General features: G+C 45.2%; 1 protein-coding gene across 1 annotated transcript in view; it reads left to right on the forward strand.

Moving 5' to 3' along the window:
* Positions 1-20,861, forward strand: part of GLIS1 (GLIS family zinc finger 1) — a 218,977-nt gene that overhangs the window by 166,964 nt on the left and 31,152 nt on the right. Inside the window, exons 5-7 of the mRNA XM_054165435.1 lie at positions 7,724-7,885; positions 11,212-11,322; positions 15,655-15,787. Coding sequence (XP_054021410.1) covers positions 7,724-7,885; positions 11,212-11,322; positions 15,655-15,787 — 406 coding nt within the window. The remainder of the gene's footprint in view (positions 1-7,723; positions 7,886-11,211; positions 11,323-15,654; positions 15,788-20,861) is intronic.

Here is a 20,861-nt window from a genome sequence, read left to right on the forward strand (position 1 = left end):
GCACATTCCAATGGCGAACGACTCTCTCAGTGAAGAACTTTCTCCTCACCTCTAGCCTAAACTTCCCCTGGTGCAGCTTGAGACTGTGTCCTCTTGTTCTGGTGCTGGTTGCCTGAGAGAAGAGACCAACTCCCTCCTGGCTACAGTCCCCCTTCAGGTAGGGTATGAGAAGGGCAGATAAAGTTCCACTCTGTTTAAAATGGGAGAACGCCCCCCAAATAAAGCTATCCAACTCCTGAAACACATTTTGTGAGGAAAACTAAGGAGCCAAGTTACTTTCACACACACATAAAAAAAGAGGTGGAGAGTTACCTTGCTGCTAATTTTCATCTTTTCCCAGAGGGCATTTGGTTGTGGTTGACTAGTTGAGTTGGCTGTGGCAAACAATTTCCAACTGGAGATCTTTTTTCAGCCACGGGATCCTCCTCTGTCTGTTCTGCCAAGGACAGGAGTCACTTTGTTAGCTGTGATGACATGTGACAAGCTCTGCCTGTAAAACATATTTATTTGTCTTGACAAAGATATGAGCTGGATTTCCTCTTTTTTTGTTAAAAAAAAAGGTAGTCTGGGGGTGTGAGTGGGAAGTTGGGCTGGACACTCAGTGGTGCCAGATGACATGGTAGTTGTTACAGACAGGGTTTGGCAGAGCTATGGCTCAAATCTTCCTGTGACTGGGGACAGACCTCATGCATCATGGTCCTGTCTGGGGTGCACTGGAAACCTTTCCTGTTCGTAGACACCGGCTTGGCATGGGCAGACTGGACGATGTGTGGGTCTTTCCTTTCCTGTAGTGGTTAACTAAAAATAGAGAAAAATGGGGGGAAAGAGGGAAGTTTTTAATTTTGCTTTCCCATACAAATGTTTGTTAGTGAACTATTTCAATTAGAGTTGGTTGTGATGCCAATGTAACAGCTCCAGAGTGTTTGCTTAATTTCTGAGTGTGGGCTTGGTTTTTAGCAAGCATTGTCAATTTCCATCTTTGCCCTGCCTCTCTTCAAATCTCCCATTGGATTCAGAATGTAAACCAGAGCAGGCAGTTTCTCTGCCATTCTCTTTGCAGATGTCTCTCAAAACATCAGGAGTGAAAAGTGCCCCTGCCCCAGGTACCAAAGGGTTGATGAATCCCCCAGCATGCATCAATGACCCATGCTGAAAGAGAGCGCTCAACACATTACAGGGACAGCTCACAGAAGCAGGGTGTGTAATTTTTAATAACTGGGAGAAAAACCCCCTGAGTGACATCTTTAAAATATAAATGCCTTTTCTTGTTGCTTTTCTTTTTCTCCCCCTTATTTTGCCTTTTCATCTCTTCTCCTTTCAGCTCCACCAAGCCTCACTGTACCATAATGTATTGCAGCAGACTTTTTTCAATTATGGTTTGGATTTTTTTCCCTTCTTGTTACTATAAAACTCCAGATGTTTTGAGACTTCATGGTTCTCTGGATATTTTTTCCTTTATTTTAATCTTCTTTTGTAACATGCCACACATGTGGTATTTTGGCCTTTTAAGATGTTATGCTATGCTAATCAGCCATAAGTTTGGGGCTGGTTTTCCTTTTTCTTTTTGTAATTATATTTTTTTTCCTCCTTGCTGTTGTCTTCTCTTTAATTCTGGGAGTTTGTGTTTGGTTGGTTGGGGTTTTTTTTTCTTCCTCACTGGTTAGTCCCCATACACCATAATGGATTCTCCCTTTGTCCTGGAGCTGCATTCATTATCTTAGGCAAATTAATCCTTCACTCCACACTTGGAAACTCTTCCCCATGTAAGTACATTGTGAGGGCCTGTTCCATCTTGCATGGGAGCGAAAGGCACTCTGTACAGAGCTGTTTGCATTGTAACTGGCCTCTTAGCCCCAAAGCACAGGCTGTTGTTTAAAGATGTGACTGAAATGGGCACCAGAATACAAAGGTATAGGACAGAGTTTCAGCAGAGTTGCAGCTGAGATAGGTGTAAAGAGGTGATGTGTTACGTGCAACCTGGCATTGAAATGTTTCCTTTGCAGGTAAGGTAAGGTCCAGAGGAAGGAATTTATGATGTGTGGTAAACGATATTTTATGTTCAAGACATCCAAAAGAATTGGAGACAAGCTTTTTAATTCTATTTGTGGTTGTTTGCTGGCACAGCTGGAGAGGGTTCTAATTGATTTTGTTCAATCTTCATTTTGTAATCAAAACAAGCAGTTCTGGCTTCAGGTCCTGGAGCAGCACATCTTGGATTGTCTGTTGGCCTTTAATTGCAAATAGTTTGCAAGCAATTCAAAGAATCCCCAATAAATACCAGTTTCTCAATTCCATATGAGGAAATAAAGTTCCTGGGATGTAGATTTGGGGAGGGGTGTCTCCTTTGCCTACTCCATGACCCTCTGAATTTTGCATTTTGTCTTTTAAAACCTTGCTCCGCTCAATGTTGTTTTTGCCTGCAAGCCACAGTTCTGCATTCAGTCCAGCTGTAATGAGGCTTCAGAACATTGTTTGCTTTCCAAATGACACAGTTAGCAAAACCTTATGGCAAAATCTGTGGCTGTCATGCTGCTGATAGGGAGATATCCCTGAGCTTCCTGGGTTGTTCTCATATGTTACAGCACAGCAAGTGCCCCTGTTTTAACAAACGTTTCTCCTTCTACTTCATTAATGAAGGATTACTAAAAAGAACTTCAAGACTAGCAGTGGGGTCTTGGGAAAACCATAGGATGCTCTGCTGCTTTCCCAGATATTTTGAGTTTTGCTGGAAAGCTTAAGGAAAGCTTAAGGAAAACTTAAGGAGAAGAGAAGGTTCTGGGAAGACCTAATAACAGCCTTCCAGTACCTGAAGGGGACCTACATGAATCATGGAGAAGGGACTGTTTGCAAAGGCCTGCAGTGATAGGACAAGGGGCAATGGCTTCAAACTAGAGAGGAGGAGATTTAGATTGGATATTAGGGACGAGTTCTGCACCATGAGGGTAGTGGAACACTGGAACAGGTTGCCCAGAGATGTAATTGAGGCCCCATCCCTGGAGATAATTCCAAGTGAGGCTTGACAGGGCTCTGTGCAACCTGATCTAGTTGACAATGCCCCTGCTGACTTCAGAGGGAGTTGGACTAGAAGACCTTTGGAGGTGCCTTCCAACCCAGACCATTCTATGATTCTATGATTCTGTTTGCTCACTGAAATGCTGAGTGAGGTGCCTGACCTGCTAGTACTAGAAGAAATAAGTCTCTGAATATTTCACTGCTTTGAACAACATTCAGCCCTTCCATGGCAGATGATAATTTAGAGTTACATGAGCAAGACTTAGAGTGAAGACGTGCCAGTGCTGCAGAAAGACAGGTGAAGGCTCAGAGCCTGTCCTGCTGAGCTGCTTTCCTGCAGTCAGTATGACAGCAGACCTGCAGAGCTGATCTGCAGAACTCGCATTTAATGCCAGATACACTCAGCAATACAGATAAAACAATCTAACAAACAAACCCCACACCCCAAGTCTTGTTTGCCTCTGTAGTCAGGAGAGAGGGACCGGCACCTACTGAGCAGGATGTGTCCCACTGAGCTCTCTGGGCTGCCAACCTCATGCTGGGCAGACCTGCTGCTCCCCAGGGACTCAGAGAGCTCAGACAAGGCGGTCCTTCATTTCTGAGAGTAGGGGAATCCCAGCTCAGGGGCTGTTGGCAGGCAGGTGGCTGGCTTCTGCAGTCAGAGAGCTCTGTTTGTGTGTGGAAATCGCAGCGCATGCAGAATCAGCCCCGGTTGCTGTTGAAAGCCTCACGCCTTAAATGAGTCTGTTGTTACGCCTTGCCTGGGCCAGGTCTGCATTCCTCGTGCACCCAGAACTCCTGGTACTGCCAAGGGGGGGTTCAGGAATGCAGGCTTAGGGGCTTATAAAATTCATAAAATTGAAATAAAAGAGACAGCCCCAAGTCTTGTTCAGTTCTGTGCTGGATACTGAGCAAACACTGCCTCCAGGGTTTGTAGCCTGTTAGTATTTCCCAGTTTCATGTTAATTAGGAAATAGGCAACTTGTCTAACAGCATAAAGAAAGATGGACTGCTGGTGGACAATGTGTTGATGTCAAGTGGTTGGCTGTAATTACCCCAAAGCCCAGAACCTGAAGCATTTTCTAGATCTTCTCAGTTTCCTGTGCTGAACCCTTTTACTCTTCTCCTACACAGCAGCAATTGTCCGACAGTCTGTCTGAAGCTCCAAATGCTTTTTAGTAATATAATAATAATCATAAACCAAGTACAAGCAGTTTTCCCCAAGACTCAGATGAAGTGGAATGGAGAAGAGTCACTTTGCAGACTTCAAAGGAAAGGAAAAATAGCACAAAAGAAGGCAGAAATTGGCAGGTCCTTTTTCTGTTACAGGTATCTTCCATTGGTTTGTTACTAAAATGGGGAAAAAAACCAGCTTCTAATAATTTCAGTCTGTACATTTAAACCTGGCTCTGCAAACTGGGATCCTTTAAGAAGCTGAGAGTTCAGTCCTATGGGTTGCCTTTTATGTACACAAATCGTTCTGCTGAATTTAATCAAACTCTTTGCACGAGCCATGTTAGCTCGCACACAAGTATTTGCAGGATCAGGGCTCTGCATTGTCGCCACAACAGAGAATTCCAAATGACTCCAGGGAGGAGTGAGCTAGAAAAAGCAAAGCACCAAATCAGGTATTTTGGTTCTTGGGTGGAAGAACTCATGTGCTTAAGGTTACTGACACTGGGAATGGTTTGCAGCCTCCTTGCCAGGGCCCAACATTAGACTCAGTGTGCTGTAAAACACTGATGCTATTAGAGGGTGCTGTGACTATTTCTTCCCCTCCAGAAGGGATACATATCCTCACAGGATCCTTTTTCTCATAACATGTTTTTCAGTCAGTTTTTCCCAATTCTGTAATCAGCTGGGAAGAAAGAACATTTGACAATGTTCACAGGGCTCGTAGATGTTTTGCCCAGGCATCAGATTTCCTATTGATAGTATGAAATGCTTTGGAATGAAATGTTTTGGGTTTTCCATCTGTAGGCTGTCTGAGATGTCAGCAGCCAATATGACCTGCTCTTTCCCTTTCAGGTCTATAAATAAAAGGCAGCTTGTTTAACTGATCTTGCAGCAGAGAGCAGAGGTGTATATTAATGAGCTTTCTAATGGCACACTGGACCTATTTAGGACTATAACTGTGAAGGTTTCTCTTTTTCAGTCATAACTCATTTCCTAAGAAAATGTCAGCTTTTGCTTCAGCCTATGGTCTGAGCTGTTCAATTTAGAGTTTGTTTCTTCTGCTCTGTACCACTGACAGATATTCTAGACATGACTGTGATTAAATATGCTTATGAAAAGGGTAAACATTTGATAATATAAACCCTCGTGGGAATACGCTGTTATTTCTGCGTGACTGCATTCTCAGGTGCATTCAAAGTATAACATGGAAGCAAAGGGGGAAAAAAAACCCAACATTTTAAGCAATTGCAGTTATTAGATTAAATTGTTTTGCTAGGGAAATTGTGATGTGTTTAGCTCACTGGGAGATAACTCAGTGTTTTTGTAAATATGCCTTTTAAATGCACGGTATCGCAGCAGTTGCATTCCTGTCAGCTTTTAGTGTAAAATAAAGATAATAACATTTCTAGTTCCATGTGATAGTGAACTAATTTAGTCCTGTATGTGTCTACAGTGTATTTTTTTCCTGGTTGAAGCCCCATTCTAAAAGCAGCAGTAGTTATGAAGTAAAATAATTGCATCATGCAGTTTACTGTAATCAGCTGGCATTGTTTTGTGTGTAGCATAGCACTGGTTGAAGCACACATGAAGAGCTTCACAATAAAGACAATAGCAGTAGTTGCAATATAATGATTAGTTGTATTGATCAACTCCTTTAAGAGCTCCGTTGACATTTGCAGTCTTTGAAGATCATGCAGTATTTGTTGCAGTTATCCCAGGCATCAAACATCAACAAAATATTTAAGATTGCAGGATTAAGCAGTGACAGATTGGGGCCAGATGTCTGGGAGATACTGTTGAGTAGCCTTCTTAGTTGATTAAACAGCTCTCACCATCCCCAAAAGCCCTTTTCATAGTGAACGTTTGTTCTTTGTAGTGGAAGCTGAGACACTTGTGAGATTGATGGATCTTCCTGGAGGGTATTGAAAGAGGAGAATGAGCATCCCATTTATCCGGGACTAGTTTTATTTTGCAAGGGTAGGTGGGAGGGTTAAAAGTGTTGGCGAGTAACAGTGAAGCCCAAGAATCAACAGAGTTTCCTCAGTAACCCAACTGAAGTTGTCTTTGTCCTTGTACAACTGTGCAGGTGAAGCACCTGCACTTGAGGGAAGCCGTGCTGTTTCCACTTGTGGACTTGTAGGGCAGAACTGCAAGAGACACAGTCAGCAGGTCCAGCAAGAAACAAAGAGTTGAAATGGGGTTTCCTGGAGTCCCTCAAAGCAGTGACCTTTCTGCTTCTCAGCTCTTTGCACTGACTCCTTTCCTCCCTCCCTCTCAGGATTTTCACCTTCACTTTTGTGTATCACCTTCCCCTCTTCTCATCATTTGACAGCATGGCTATTGCCCCTACTCCTTTTCCGCTGACTTTCTTCCTGTTTAGCCAAAATTGTACCTAAATAAATCTATCTGACTTCCAGAAAGAGTGGTTTTAAGACACAGCTACCTTCTGTCCAGGTTGGTGTTAGTGTTGATATAAGGGTGAAGAGGGTTGTGTTTCTCAAATACTTCTATGAGGTCTCAGATCACAGAGGAGCCAGGATTTTATCTGTGTAAAGACACTACAAGATCTGCAGTGCCATAAAGCTGCAATGCAGAGTGGGCCACGTCTGTGCAGCCCATCACACGTGGGCATGTGTGCATGAAAGTGTTTGTACAGATGGGTGAGGATCTGAGCGCATTCGGTGGGTTTGCTGCTACATGAACGCGCTTCTGCCTGTCCTTGTGCTCACCTGAGCTAGATCCCAAAGCCCATCCTACACACAGTGTCTCCACTGCACTGTGACACTGAAACTTAGCAGTGAGCAATGCAAAACACCCTTCCCTTGGCCCGGGAGATGGAAAGGTGAATTATTTATTCAGATTGAATTTGAAACAGTGACTTTTGTTATGAATGCTCTGCAGCGTTTTATTACTGTGTGGCCTAATGGAACGGGTGCTTAAGAAATCAGAATTGCTCAGGTTACTGCTTGTGTAAATGCTGAGAACAGATCTGAGTGATAGGCTAGTAAAGAAAAGGGTGCAGAGTAACAGCAGAGTTCCTTTGGACTGCTCTTCACATGGATCAGGTCTTCTTGTAATAGCCCGTGCTCATCTGCTCCAGGGTGTAGGATTTCGGACACCTGAAACCAGGTTCCAAGCCGCCACAAATAGCTCCTCTTGCTCTCTGTCTGTAGCAGCTAATTGTTCCTGCCCACAGCGCTTGCTGTGCCAGTTAGCATCTAAGAGAACTCCTCAGACCGCTTGTTCTTTCCTTGAATTTTCTGTTCTGACACCATGTCTTTAAGAGTTCAGCACTTCAGACAGAACATGTGAGGTACTTACAACCCTTGTATTAGTGCTGAGCTACATGCCATGTCTTCAGTGACAGATCAGACGAACAGCACAAAATGTTGTGTTTCATCCATAAATTCCAACAGATGTTTGAATGTTGGTTGATTTATTGCACATCCAACTTGGGCCTTACACTGTTCTCATTGTGGCTACACAGGGTTTATTTAACAGTACTTTACAATGACCTTTTATGTCGCTTTTCCAGTTTGAAGGGTGCAACAAGGCATTTTCTAGGCTTGAGAACCTTAAGATTCACCTCCGGAGTCACACTGGGGAGAAGCCATACCTGTGTCAGCACCCTGGCTGCCAGAAAGCTTTCAGCAACTCCAGCGACCGGGCGAAGCACCAGCGAACACACCTGGATACCGTAAGCATGACTTCACACCGGGAGCTGCACTGAGTTTTCCAGTGCTCCTTGCACACAACCTGCTCTGCAACTGGAGGGTGGCTTTTCCTTTTCACAGGGAGCAGCTTGGAAAACTCAGCTGCAGGCAACTGTCATTTTGTTTGGAATCGAATTGTGTGTGCTTTGAGAAATGAAAATGCCCTGGTCACAGAAAGGCAAATTCAGCTCTTACTCATGCTGAAGATTAATAAGTTGCCCAAGAGTAGGTTATTCAGGAATAAGTTACTCAGCAAACTCTCCCATTGTTCCTGTTCCAGTAAGAGACGGCAGCAGCAGGTACAGTGGGAGTGAAAGCTGAGTCATTGCTGTGCACTGAATATGTCTCATTGTCTTGCTTCCTATCTTGTGTTGCTTTATTATAGCCTGTTCTGAATGAAAGCAGAAGCAGTTCAGACATCTCTGGTAAATGCATCTCTGCTTTGCGTTGAGTAGTCACCATCAGAACTGACTGTAAGAAACTTTCCTCTCCTGTGTACAGCTGGTAGATTCTGGCTCAGCTGTCCAAGTGCTCTTGTTTGTCTTGCAGAGAAGGGGGGAGCCTGTCTAGCTTCTTAGGCTCCAATAGAATCAAATCATCATATTGTGAAGAAAGCAAGTAAGCAGACAGCTTTGCAGACAAGTTAAGTCCTCTGCATAAAGCCTGTAAAGAATGACAGGCAGGGCTGTTCCTTTGTCTCTTGCAAAGAAGTGAATATATGGTTTAAGGTTTGGCCAAGTGTTTATGGGGCAGAACTTTTGAGTTTAATTGATATTTACTTTTTAAGCAGTTACACATTTCAGACAGTGCAGCATTAAGGAATGTCTCATGTACATTATGCCTTGCAAAAACAAACAAGTAAGAGAAACGAGGCAGTCACATTTTCCAACCCAAAGCACACTTACAATAACAATCTTTTATTTATTTGAAAGTCAACCTGAATAGTTGAATTTGTAATTAGCTCTCAAATGAGTCTCCTTGGCAAGTGGGTGCACAGGTTTGAAACGTAACTGCTTGAATCTAATGGAGATATTTGTTGTTAGCCACCAATGGAATGCCATTTGCTAGTTCTGAAAGGGAATTCAAGTGGTTACCAAAATAAGCAAAAATTCTTGTAGCTGTTAAGCTGTGAATTATTGAAGACAAATCTCTTAACTTTCTATTTTCTTTTCTTCTCCCTTTATCTCTGTCTTTATTATCTGAAATGCTCATAAATCAGGAAAAAGGTACAGTAATCATTTTCTACTAACTTCCTTAAATGTCTCAGAAGTGCCCTCCATGCTGTTCTGTTGCAGGTCCTTTGTTTCTGTAGCCCTACCCCACGGTGACTAACCTCCACTCACCTGCTTTAACTGCAGTCCAGCGGGTTAGCTGAGTGTGCTGGGTGCTGTGTGAACGTGAAAGTCACAGAGCTGCAGGAGGCTGCTACTGGAAAGCCTGCACGTTGCATTAGCTCAATGGGCAAAATAACTCCTTGGAATGTCAAAACAAATGGCCATGACCCTTGGTAGTCAGATTTTCATCTAATTTCCCTGTCACTAAGTGGAGTGATTTTATCACTAATCTGAATGACACCAAGGATTTGAAAACTGCTCTGCTACTTTTTCTGCTGAGGGATTTGTTACAGTTTTCATAGCTTCTCTTCAGGTGTCAGTTCCTCTGTTCCAGACACTCTCAATAAATCTGCTCTGCCCTATAACTTTCTGGGTAGCCTGTGTCAGCCTGTAAGGTCATGGGTTGGTGAATGATTCTATTATGCCTTCAGAAATTTCCTGCTGGCTGGACAGAGCAGCAATGCTTATCCTCTGGAGGTACTTACAAAGAAAAGGGTTTTATATAGACTGCTTGTTCCTTACTGAGTCCATTTGGAACTTGTTTTACAACTTCTCAATCTAGGTCACTCCATCGTTTATCTTCTCCAAAAGGAGAATCTGTAAATCATTTCAGAGACTTAGTGCTGCATGCTGGTTTGATCGACTCTCTACTAAATCATCGGGAGCAGATCCCTCTCCTAGGTAGAAACAGAACAAAGGGAACCTATCTGTCCTTGTGGTAAAAAGGGCATGTCAGCACTCCTCCAGGAGCAGAGCAGCTTGGCTAAAGGACCTCACAGTCACTTCTCCCCAAACCCATGGGGATTTTCCCCTTTTGTGCAACCTCTTTGTGAAACTGAGGGGATTAATGAGCGTGACACTGAGGTCGTGATGAATGAGCTTGCTACCTTTGGGAAGACACCAAGAGGATTCACTAGTGCAAGTGAGCAGGCTGCAGTAATGTTGACAGATAGGAGGGAAAAGAGAGGAAAAAAAGCCAGGAATGATTCACTTCAGGTGAAAATGTGAGCTGTGCCATGCAGCACTGTTCTGCTCTCACTGAGTCAGTGGTTACTCAATAATAAGTGCCAGAGTCCCTGTGTTCACCTTGGTACTGGCACATTTGCTGGGAGGCTGTGCTCTAACAGAGTGCTTCATCTGTTGGGAGCAGGCATAACTAAGAGATGAAATCGGTGAGGCTTTCAGTCATTGGGCTTGCAGAAGCAGGGTTAAACTGTAGCATCCTTGTTTATTTATTTAAGTATTTTCCTATGAGAAGACTGTGCTGGAGGTGCCTGCCCAGCCCCAGATGGCTTTCCCAGGAAAGAGTGCTCATACTGTGCCACTCTGGCAAGCTCTGCTGCATGCCCAAGTCAGCTGGAAAGGTCTTCCTAACAAAATCAACAATAGTGGATTCTTCTTTCTGCATTGATTTGCTTACTTGTTAATGTTTGATGCAGATTGTTTGCTTAGCAGTTATAAAAAGAAAGATATTGCTGGAGTTGTTCAAAACAGGAACATGGTATGAAGAAAACCAAATGTGTACCATGCCACAAGTTTTGCTCTGCTGCATATGAACAGTGCTAAGAACTGTCTGCATCAGAACTCAAGACCAAAGCTTCTCTATTTATAGCCATACTGGGTGATCTCACGATCTTGTCCATTGTAAAGGCTAGAAAACAAGTAATGCCTTCAAAACCCAACCAGTTACATCTCATTAGCATTAATTCAGCTCAGAAATGAATATCCAACATGACAGGGTGCACATGTGTCAGTTGCTCTCCATGCTTGCCCAGAGTGCAAAATCAGAGGCATCAGCATGGTCTCTCTGTGTTGTGTGCGTAGAGGAGGCAGAGCAAATCCGGAAACAGCAAACAGAGCAAATGCCTCAGGCTTAACACCATGTTTGACAGAAACAGCCATCCTTCAGTGCTCTGTGTGCTGACTGTAGAGATGCAGAGGAACATGAACTGTCTTCCCTTCCCTCACATTTACAGAAGCCCTATGCCTGTCAGATTCCTGGCTGCTCCAAGCGCTACACCGACCCCAGCTCCCTGCGCAAGCACGTCAAAGCTCACTCAGCCAAAGAGCAACAGGTGCGTAAGAAGGTAAGGCCACCAGGCACCAAGTGACTCTTCTCCAGGCTGCCTCAATACACCTCCTGTTAATGTGCCTTTGTTTTATGTATTTGCAAATCAGAGTTCTTCTGCAATATCACTAGAAGAAAATGTAAGCTGAGCTGATTTTCCTGTTGGTGTGTAACCACTGCTGTTAATGAGGCCACCAGGGTGCACTTGCAGCCCAGAAAGGGAATTGTATCCTGGGCTGCATCAAGAGAAGTGTAATCAGCAGGTCGAGGGAGGTAATTCTCCCCCTCTACTCCACTCTGGTGAGACCCCACCTGGAGTACTGCATCCAGTTCTGGAGCCCCTACTACAAGAGGGATCTGAATGTGCTGGAATGTGTCCAGAGAAGGGCCATGAGGATGATCAGAGGGCTGGAGCTCCTCTGCTATGGAGCCAGACTGAGAGAGTTGGGGTTGTTAATTCTGGAGAGGAGAAGGCTCCAAGGAGACCTTATTGTGGCATTCCAGTATTTGAAGGGGGCCTACATGAAAACTGGGGAGGGACTTTTTAGGATGTCAGGTAGTGACAGGACAAGGGGAAATGGAGCAAAACCAGAAATGGGTAGATTCAGATTGGATGTTAGGAAGAAATTTTTCATCATGAGGGTGTTGAGACACTGGAACAGGTTGCCCAGGGAGGTGGTGGAAGCCTCATCCCTGGAGGATTTTAAGGTCAGACTGGATGTGGCTATGAGCAACCTGATCTAGTGTGAGGTGTCCCTCCCCATGGCAGGGGGATTGGAACGAGGTCCCTTCCAACCCTGACAATTGTTTGATTCATCATTTTACACTTCCAGGGCAACCTCCCTGTAATTTCAGGTTGCCCCACGTGTTCACTCCAAGTGTTTCTTTCCTGCTTCATCCACAGGCCCAGTTCTGCTGTCATTCACATAAAATGCCCATGACTTGAGTTTCTATAACCAGCTAGTACATGCATGTTGGCAGATCATCTAAAACACAAATGAAACTAGGCTGGGATACCATGAAAATGTGAGGAAAGGATCACTTGTAATAGATGAGAATGAACTCCCCTCACTTTTCCCACCACAACTGCCTTCTAAATGCTTTTATAAATGATTCCAAACCCAGACTGTTAGTTATGTTTTCACTGCTATTAGATTCAAATAAGTACTTTGGTTTCTGTGGGCTAAATCCTGAACTCATTATTGAATGGGGATGCTTATGGGCACCAGCCCAGGATCAGAGACTTGTTTATTGCACATTTGTACACACAGTTTGTAAAAAGATGATTGGGACCCCACAGAGCTGGTCTGTGACCATGAGCTGCAGGCCCAGGAGCAGAAGGGAAGGCAAGCTGCAGCAAGAACTTCCATTTAGTCCAATAAGCAGCAATGACGTTTTCCCCCAGCTGCCTCGCCACTGCCGAGAGCACCATGGATGAGCCAGCAAGGCATGGTTAAAGGATGGAGGACAGAGCAGAAATGACAGCCTGGCAAGATAGAGCTAGGGAGCAGCTAGTTTGGAAAAGTGTCAAAGGTAAGAACTAGAAGTACTGGAGAGCAACAGAGGAACACGTGGAGAGAAGAGACAATAGCAGAGCCCAGGTGATCTTAGTTACAGAATTTGGGATGTACCATGGAGTGAGCTGGGTATCACAAAGGCCTGATTTTCCTGTTTGAATACAAGTGTGATGAGTTCACACTGATCTGTCCTTGTGTCAGACATGCCCTCTGTCTCACGCCCCTTCCCTCCTGCTATTTCTCAGCATGAATTATATCCCCTGCAGTTGTCACCTGGCTGGATTCACTGATCTGAATCTGAGTCCCCTTTACTTGGACAGTCACCTGTCCCCAACTTCCTCCTGTAGCCCTTCTCTGCCCTCAGCTATATTCCACCTGAGTAACAGTTTGTAGAACATCAGTGCCCAGAGCTGTGCACCCCATTTCAAACAGTCAAGAAACACTCACTGCATGTGGAGCTTTGTGCCTTACCTGGCTCCCACCCAGATGTCCACAGGACCAAGCTGTTGTCTCGGCATATGCCAAGTCCTGCCACAACTTTAATTTAGCCTGGCAAGACTGGAAAGGGCTGCCTAGTTTTCAGGCAATGTGGTTACAGTACAGCTCTCTAGAAGATTGCAGAGGGTGTGCTGTGCACATGCCTCCCACACCACAGGTCACAAAATGCCCAATGCTTCCCTAGAGTAACCTTTATGTCTTGATGAGAGTAAGAGTCAGAAAGCCATAGCAGTAATCCGCCACAGGAAGAGGTGGGCCATGGCACCAAAGTCTTTTGCAGTAGCAAGATGGTTGCAACAGGAAGACTTTGTGACATGAAATGCTCAGCTGACTGTGGGAAGCAGCCATGCTTCCTATTGCAAAGCAGAGAACCCCACTATCTTTCCTTCCTGGAGTTGCTGGCATGCTTCTTGGAGGAAGGAAGGTGGAAATTATTTCCTGATAACTCACATGGCTATCATTTGTTCAGCTCTGTGTGCTGGGCTGAACACGCTAACATGTTCCCATCCTTTACATCTGGACAAAGGAACAGTCTCCACTGTCACACCCTGTCACCTGCTGAGGCTTCTTTCCAGTTCTGTGGAGGAAAGTGGGGAAAAAACCTAAATCCAAACAGCTTGAAGGGGTGCAAAGTACAGCAGGAAGCCTTAGGCACAGAACCAATACAGAACAAATGCTCACATACAAATTGCAAACTCAAGCTCTTTGGAGGTACCAAGATGTTAAATATCCAGGGTTTCACATCTCTTAATCTCCCTGTTTGAGGAATTTTACATATCCTCCCATGGACTTATCAAGTTTATCTTAAAATAATGTTGGTTCCTTGCCTTCCCACACCTTATTTGGTAGGCCAGGCTAAGTCCACACTCCTCCAGTGGTTTGAAGTCTTCTTCAGATTTCCTGTCTCATTTATCCATGGTAACTTTATTAATACTTGATCCTGTGTCTTTTTCCCCTGAACTTGAAAGGCATCTGGAAAAGCAGCAGTTTTAAAGCACATTTTGATCAGGCTCTCTTAAAAGGGACTGAAGCAAATCTGACTCATAAAGAATTAATAACACCCTCTCAGCCTCAGTATTTCACTTAAACATGTCAGAGGATAAAACCTTTCCCCAAGCAAGTAAATCTCAGTGTTACTGAAGCAGTGAGGGGCTGCTTTGGGAAAAAGGGGAGGGCTCTTCAGCCTCACTTGCTCATTCTTCATTAGAACTCAGCAAAGGCAGTTGCCTGTTGGTATCAGCTTCCCAGGAGCTCTGAGTGGAAATGACTTAGCCGACAGAAAAATTAACAGGCTACACTGCCCACGTGTTTTGGTTGAGATTTGCTACCAAAATGTGCCATCTCTGATAGGAAATAAAATGCCTGAGCTTAGGGATCCTGAACACCCAATTTGCAGCCTAGAAGCTGACTGCAGAGGTCCTATCTGGTGGTTCTGAAAGGCTTTGCAAGAACAAAGGAGGGGAAAGCTAACTGTTAATTTAGTGGTAGTTTGTTTAATTGGCTGCAGATGTACTTTGTGATCCAAACGTTCAGATGTTTATCTTGAAGCAACAAATGGCTGCATGGCAGAATTCTAAGTAGGTTTGCTTGAGACCTTTTATTTAGAATAAGCAAGCCCAGGGGAGCTGGGTGTGCAAAGCTGTAAAGAGAGACAATAACTATTTATTAATGGCTCTAGAATGTGATGGCTGTTTGTGTAATCTGAGCACTCTATTATGACAAAAGCTTGGCAACATCAGCATGTTTGAAAGAGAATTAGAAATGCTTTTCTTTCTTAATTCTCCTCTCCTGCTGGTTTTAATATGATCGACATTGTGGTTTTCAAGGGTTTGCTTCAGACACTTTTGCCAGAGCTGCAATTTATACGGCGAGCAGCTGAGGTATGGTTGATGCCTCTTACATGGTGCTGACAGCACATTACTCTGCCAGTCCTGAGCTGATAAGCACAAACACTTCTCTTTCCCTATCACATGTCTTTCCAAGAGTCACAGCTACAAGGTGATGCAATCCGTTTGCCACAGAACCCGAGAAACTCCAGAAAGGCTGAAACGGTGCAGTGAAATGACTGGGGAAGGCTTGAGGAGACACAGGGTGCATTACTTTCTGAAGCAAGCGGTTGTTGATTCCAGATTAACACATTTGTGAGCTGCAGAAAGCCAAAATTCTCTCTAATGAAAAATACCAAGTAATAGGTACATCCTTAGTTACACCCAGTCCTTAAGAATGGCATTTTGTTCCTTCTATACATAATCTTTAAGCTAAGAGACAAATGATTGTAATGAAAAGCAATTTGGTTTACTCTGACATAAACTGTTTGTTTTATCCTCCTCTTGTAGCTAAATTCATGCACTGATATCGAACAGGATGTACTCAGTGAATGCTTAGCTATACAACAGCTGCACACATCTTCACAACACATTTTGGATGGGAAATGTGGTAGATCTGTAGGCCATCATGATTTAATTACAGGTAAGAGTACTTCTAATAAGCATGGTGCTAAATATGTCATATCATACAGGCCTTGAACCGGAAAAGGTTATGGCTCTGATTTGCCACCCTGGAGGATGAAAACCCCAACTAGCTGCTGCTAATTTCAGGTGAAGGGTGGGGGGAGCAGCCCAGCTGAAGGCCAGCTTCCATTTGTTCACTTCCAGGAGTTTGCCTTGGCTTCAGCAGAGTTGCAGGTGCATGAGGAGTGCTCTAGCACAGGCAAAGGCACACAGCAGTAAGGTGCTGCAGCTCTCGAGGAGCTGCAGAGAACTGGTAAGGCTGTGTACCATTGTCATGCACTGGGTGAGCATAATGACTAATATGGTGGTCTATGCAACAGCTTGAGTTTGAAATGTCAAACATGTTGTTTTCATTATCTTGTCTAATATTTACTCTTTCTTTCATTCCTTCTCATCTGTCCTCTCTTTCTTGTGGTTTGAACAAGAGCTGGCCCATTTCAGGGACCTTAGAATGTTCTATAGATTTTACAGGAAGAGAAAAAGATGCTTGCATGCCCTTCCGCTGAAAAAATGACCTAGACTCACAAATATGCAACCTCAGGTTCTTTTAGAGGAACTCTGAAACGCCATCACTGGGATTGTAATCTGCCTCCCCCTCTGAAGATACCATATCCCTCCACTGCTTCTAGGGGCTAGAGTGAGGAACCTTTCACTTAGCTGCTTACACTCTCAGATCTCTCTCTGTTCATGCAGCGCTTTAGCCCTTTATTTTGTTCTTGGCTTCAGCAACATGCTCTGTCAGTGAGCTGCAAAGCCCATGCATCTCTGAAAAAAAGTACTTCCCCTGATTAATTTTGAACATGCAGCTTTTAGGTGATGCTCAGTGAGGAGAATATGTGCACAGACTCTGTCTTGGTCTGCTTTGGTGGGGAATTATTCATGTTACTGACCTTGAAACTTAGCTCTAATTCTATAATACCCAGTTTGGGATGGGACAACCAATGCTATGACAACGATGAAACAGGAAAAAAAGCTCCTAGTATAGAGATGATCAGAGCATCCCTGTCCCATCTCAGTGTCCTTCCTGAGATGAAGGAATTTATCTGTCAGTAATGCTGTCTTTCTCTGATAGGATTTCTGTGCTGGTGATACCAATCCATCCCCAATATTTTGCAACAAACTTGGCAAATCTTCCCTAATGCTCCCACCAGGTCACCCCATGAGACCTCATCACATGCACAGTATTGAGAAGTGCCAGGGAAAACAAATCAAGTTTTGAAAGCCTGGTTTACAGTGAAACAGGAGCTGCTTCCTACTGTGTCCTTTGTCATTATTTGAGGCACAGAAGCTGAAGTGCTGATCAGAATTAAAGCATAAGGACTTTCCTGCTGCCACCTATAGTCTGCAGTGGTTGCTCTTTCAAACAAGCAGAGAGAGCAGCTGTAAAACTCAGTATGGGCTATAGCTGGATAAATACAATATGATGTCCTCTTGATGCCCCTCAAAACCAGGGAAATGCTCATGGCTTGGGTTTTTTGTTTTCACTTTGGAGGTTCCCCCCCCCCTCTTGTTTTTTTTTTTCCCAAAGAAGCCACATTATTAATGTGCAGAGCTCTGGGCTTTAGGGATCACTTGGATTCCTGGAGAGCTTCAGCTTTGTCTTTCTCCAAGTTAAAGCACATTTTAAATGTCAGGGATGAAAGCAAATCACAGGGAAAAAATGAAATATTAAAAAGGCTTCTATCCCTTGTGTCTGACTTCAAAGCAGGGTTGTGCTTGGGACTGGGTAAGACAGTGAGCAGAAGAACATTCAGCAGTCAGAGGAGCCCACTGTTTGCTTAGATCTTCCTCCTTTTTCCCTCCTCATAACTAAGGTGCTTCATGGCTGCACACATTCAGCTCTAGGTGATTCCACTCAGGACCTTTCCCTGGCTGTGTTTTATTGTTGTTTTTCTGGTCTCAGTATAAAGCTGGGGAGAATAAAAGCTGCTAGTCACAGATGCTCAGAGTGCTGTTCTGGCAGCAGATGTTCAGGTCAAAGGCCCAGCCGTTTAAAATGCTGATCGATGAGCTATGTGTTCAAGCTAAGATGGTCAGTGTGTGAAGAGGCCCAAGGTGCACGGTCCTGCCATGGGCTTCACTTGCAGGAGCAGTCATTCTTAACAGCTCCAAAGGCTTCTGTGTGACCTCAGGTTCTCAGAATATTAGATCTCACTGCTGAAAAACAGGGGGAAAAGCCTGCAAAAGAAGTGAAATTTTGCAAGTATTGAAAACTGCTGAGTCTGGAATAGCAACTGCTCTCCCCCCTCGACGTCTTCCTCTCCCACTGGAGGGGCAGCTAGTGTCAACACTCCAACCATGGCATTTGTGTCCCTTCCAACAGCTCTTTCTTTCTGTTAATGGAAGGGCCCTATGCAGCCTCACGTCTGCAGGTCCCTCCTGCTTCCCTGCACAAGGCTGTTCCTTTTCTCTCCTGCTTCTTCTAAAAGCACCGTCTTTGGGCTTCACGCCCAAGAACGTGCCATCAGTTAGTCATGGAATCAGAGTGGCAGCAGCTCCAACTTTGAGTGTCTTCTGTCTGGAATGAAAGTACACATATCAGAACTTTTTACAGTCCAGATGAACTCCAGTAGCAGCATCAGTGGCTGACAGCTTGCACAGTGCCCAGTGGAGTGCACCCTGCAGAGTGCCCATGCAGAGCAAGGTCTTTCCCTTAGAGGCAAGTGAAGTTCACGTTCTGTTGGGCTGCCCCTGTTGTGCACTGTGTAAGATTAATAACTTCTAGCTTTAAATAAGTACCAGTTTGGTGCTCAGTGACTCAACAGAAATGACTAATGTCTCCTTGCAGACTCACATGGAATCTCATAGTAAATCCCATCTTCCACTGTGTGTGCCATGGGGCCCTCCAAGTGCTCTTAATTGCAGGCAGACAAACACGAGCCAGGCAAGTGAACAATGGGCTGGATTCTCTGTCTGCCTTGGCTGGCACTGCGGCGTGCTCCAGGGGTGGATGCAGCTCTCATCCCAGGGGTAGGCTGTGCAGTCTCAGAGCCTCAGCACCAGGCCCAAGAGCACAGATCGCTGTGTCTGACACCAGAGCAGCCTCACAGCTCCCGCGTTCCTCCCACCAGCCTGGTGTCTGCAGGATACACGCCGTAAACCTGGGCTTGGGTTCAGTCTCAAGGCTTCTGTAACCAGTTTGCTCTCCTCTTGCCCACATCTGTGTCACCCCCTTCCCCACTGCAGTGTTTTAAATCCATTAGCCAAGCTCCACCACATTGGCCAAAGGCCTCCAAGATAATTGCCTTCTGACAGCTTCCATGAGTGCTGGCAGCTGGATACCAGTGAGTGGCACCCAAAATGAGCGTTCCCACTGCCAGAGAGGCAGGCAGGGCCCAGCTGTGACACAGGCTGCTTGCCAGCAGGCAGCACACCTTTGTCCGGGTGGCATGGGGATGGGGGGGACAGCTGGTTCTCTGGTTCTGCCCTGACAGGCCTGTGTTGGCAGTAGTGCCACAGAGAGGGGGTCAGTGCAAGGGGAGCCAGTGGCTTCAGGGGTGAGGAAGGGGGCATTGCGGGGACAGGAGATGCCATGTGTCAAACCAAGCATGAGCAAAGGTGTTTTGATACATAAAGATGAAGGGAAAGGAGGACTGACTGGTGACCAAGGCCCACAAGCCTCAGCACGTGCTCCAAGTCAAAAAAGGGATAAACTCAGGGTGGGTGGAAGAAGCCCTGCTTTACATAGGAGAGGAGGCCCACAGCAGCACATCTCTTCAGGCCCAAGAGGGGACAGTAGGAGCCTACCTTGGTACTTCTGTGGCTGGGTGAACTCTTGGGCATGGCAGAAACTCAGGTTGCAAGGATTCTGGCTTCATTTGGTTTTCTAATGCAGGTGTTTGAGTGCATGGGATCATGCAGGACTTCTTCTCGCTTCTCTGGAGGGGCAAGCTGAATCTAGGTGCCCTGCTACTCTTACCTTTCCCATCCACCTCAAGCAAAGAGTTGAACTCTCCTCAGTACCTGAGACAGTATGGAAGGGGCCAGCAGAGCTGTTCACGGGTGGGACTGTGAGATTTGTGTGTTTTCTGGCTACCACACTCCTAAAACTACCTTCTGATGTGTTTGAGCATTTGGGGTGAGTTATTGACAGGGGCCAACAACATTCTGCTGCTCTTCAGGAGCATAAAGAGCTCTTTGTAGGTTCAGCACCTTTCTGCAGGCTGTGCTGCCAGTACAGCCTGCCTGCCTGCCTGCCTGCTGTAGGAAGTACAGCTGAGTGTGAGCTGACACTGTACAGTCACAGTCAGATTGGTGTTGGGCTCATCTTCCAAGACTGATAATGGATGTAGAGACAGTGAGGATTTGGGGGAAGTGGAAGCTATTGTATGAAAAAATGAACAGAAGTCACCAGTGGAAACCCAACATTTTCACAGTGCAGCATCCTAGCTACTGCCTTACTCTTATCAGAAGAGGCTTTGACAACTAAATCCCAGCATCACCTGGGCACATCTGACTTCTTAAAGCCCCTTCTGTCTGGCTTTCAGTGCACAAGGTAAGTTGGTCTCACTGGCCAGCTGACAAATGTTCTGTCTAGCAGGAGACAGGGATGATGTGGTTCATTTTTGTTGCTTTAGATCTGTCAGCAGCTGAGGACTCATTGTTCACCAGAGGTTTTTGACTCATCTGAAGCCCCTGACAAAGGTGGCTGGAATCTTGCCTTAGTGGTTCTGCTCTTTAGTTGCACAGAAACAGACGCTGACATTCAGCTGTGTCTTACCCACCCAGAGAGCTGTCACACGTTCCCCAGGGCCCCATGCTCATTTCTTGTCACTGGGAGGGTCTGGGAGGACTGCCATCCAGAACCTTGGCAGTGGCAATGGGACACATCCAAGCAGAGCTGGCAGACAGCTCTGGCTTTCTGAACATGCAGCTCTGCGTGCAGTCAGTGGGAGGAGAGGAAAGGTGAATGCTGCAGAGGATAAAAGGCAAAGAAACTAGGTCTGAGAAGGGGTTGGGGTCTTCTGTGCTGTGTCTGGACACTGTGGGTGCTGGAAACTTCATTTGCTCCCCACAGCCTTCAGAATACAGTG

Source organism: Dryobates pubescens, chromosome 11 (genome assembly GCF_014839835.1).
Source record: "Dryobates pubescens isolate bDryPub1 chromosome 11, bDryPub1.pri, whole genome shotgun sequence".
NCBI classification, from domain to species: domain Eukaryota; kingdom Metazoa; phylum Chordata; class Aves; order Piciformes; family Picidae; genus Dryobates; species Dryobates pubescens.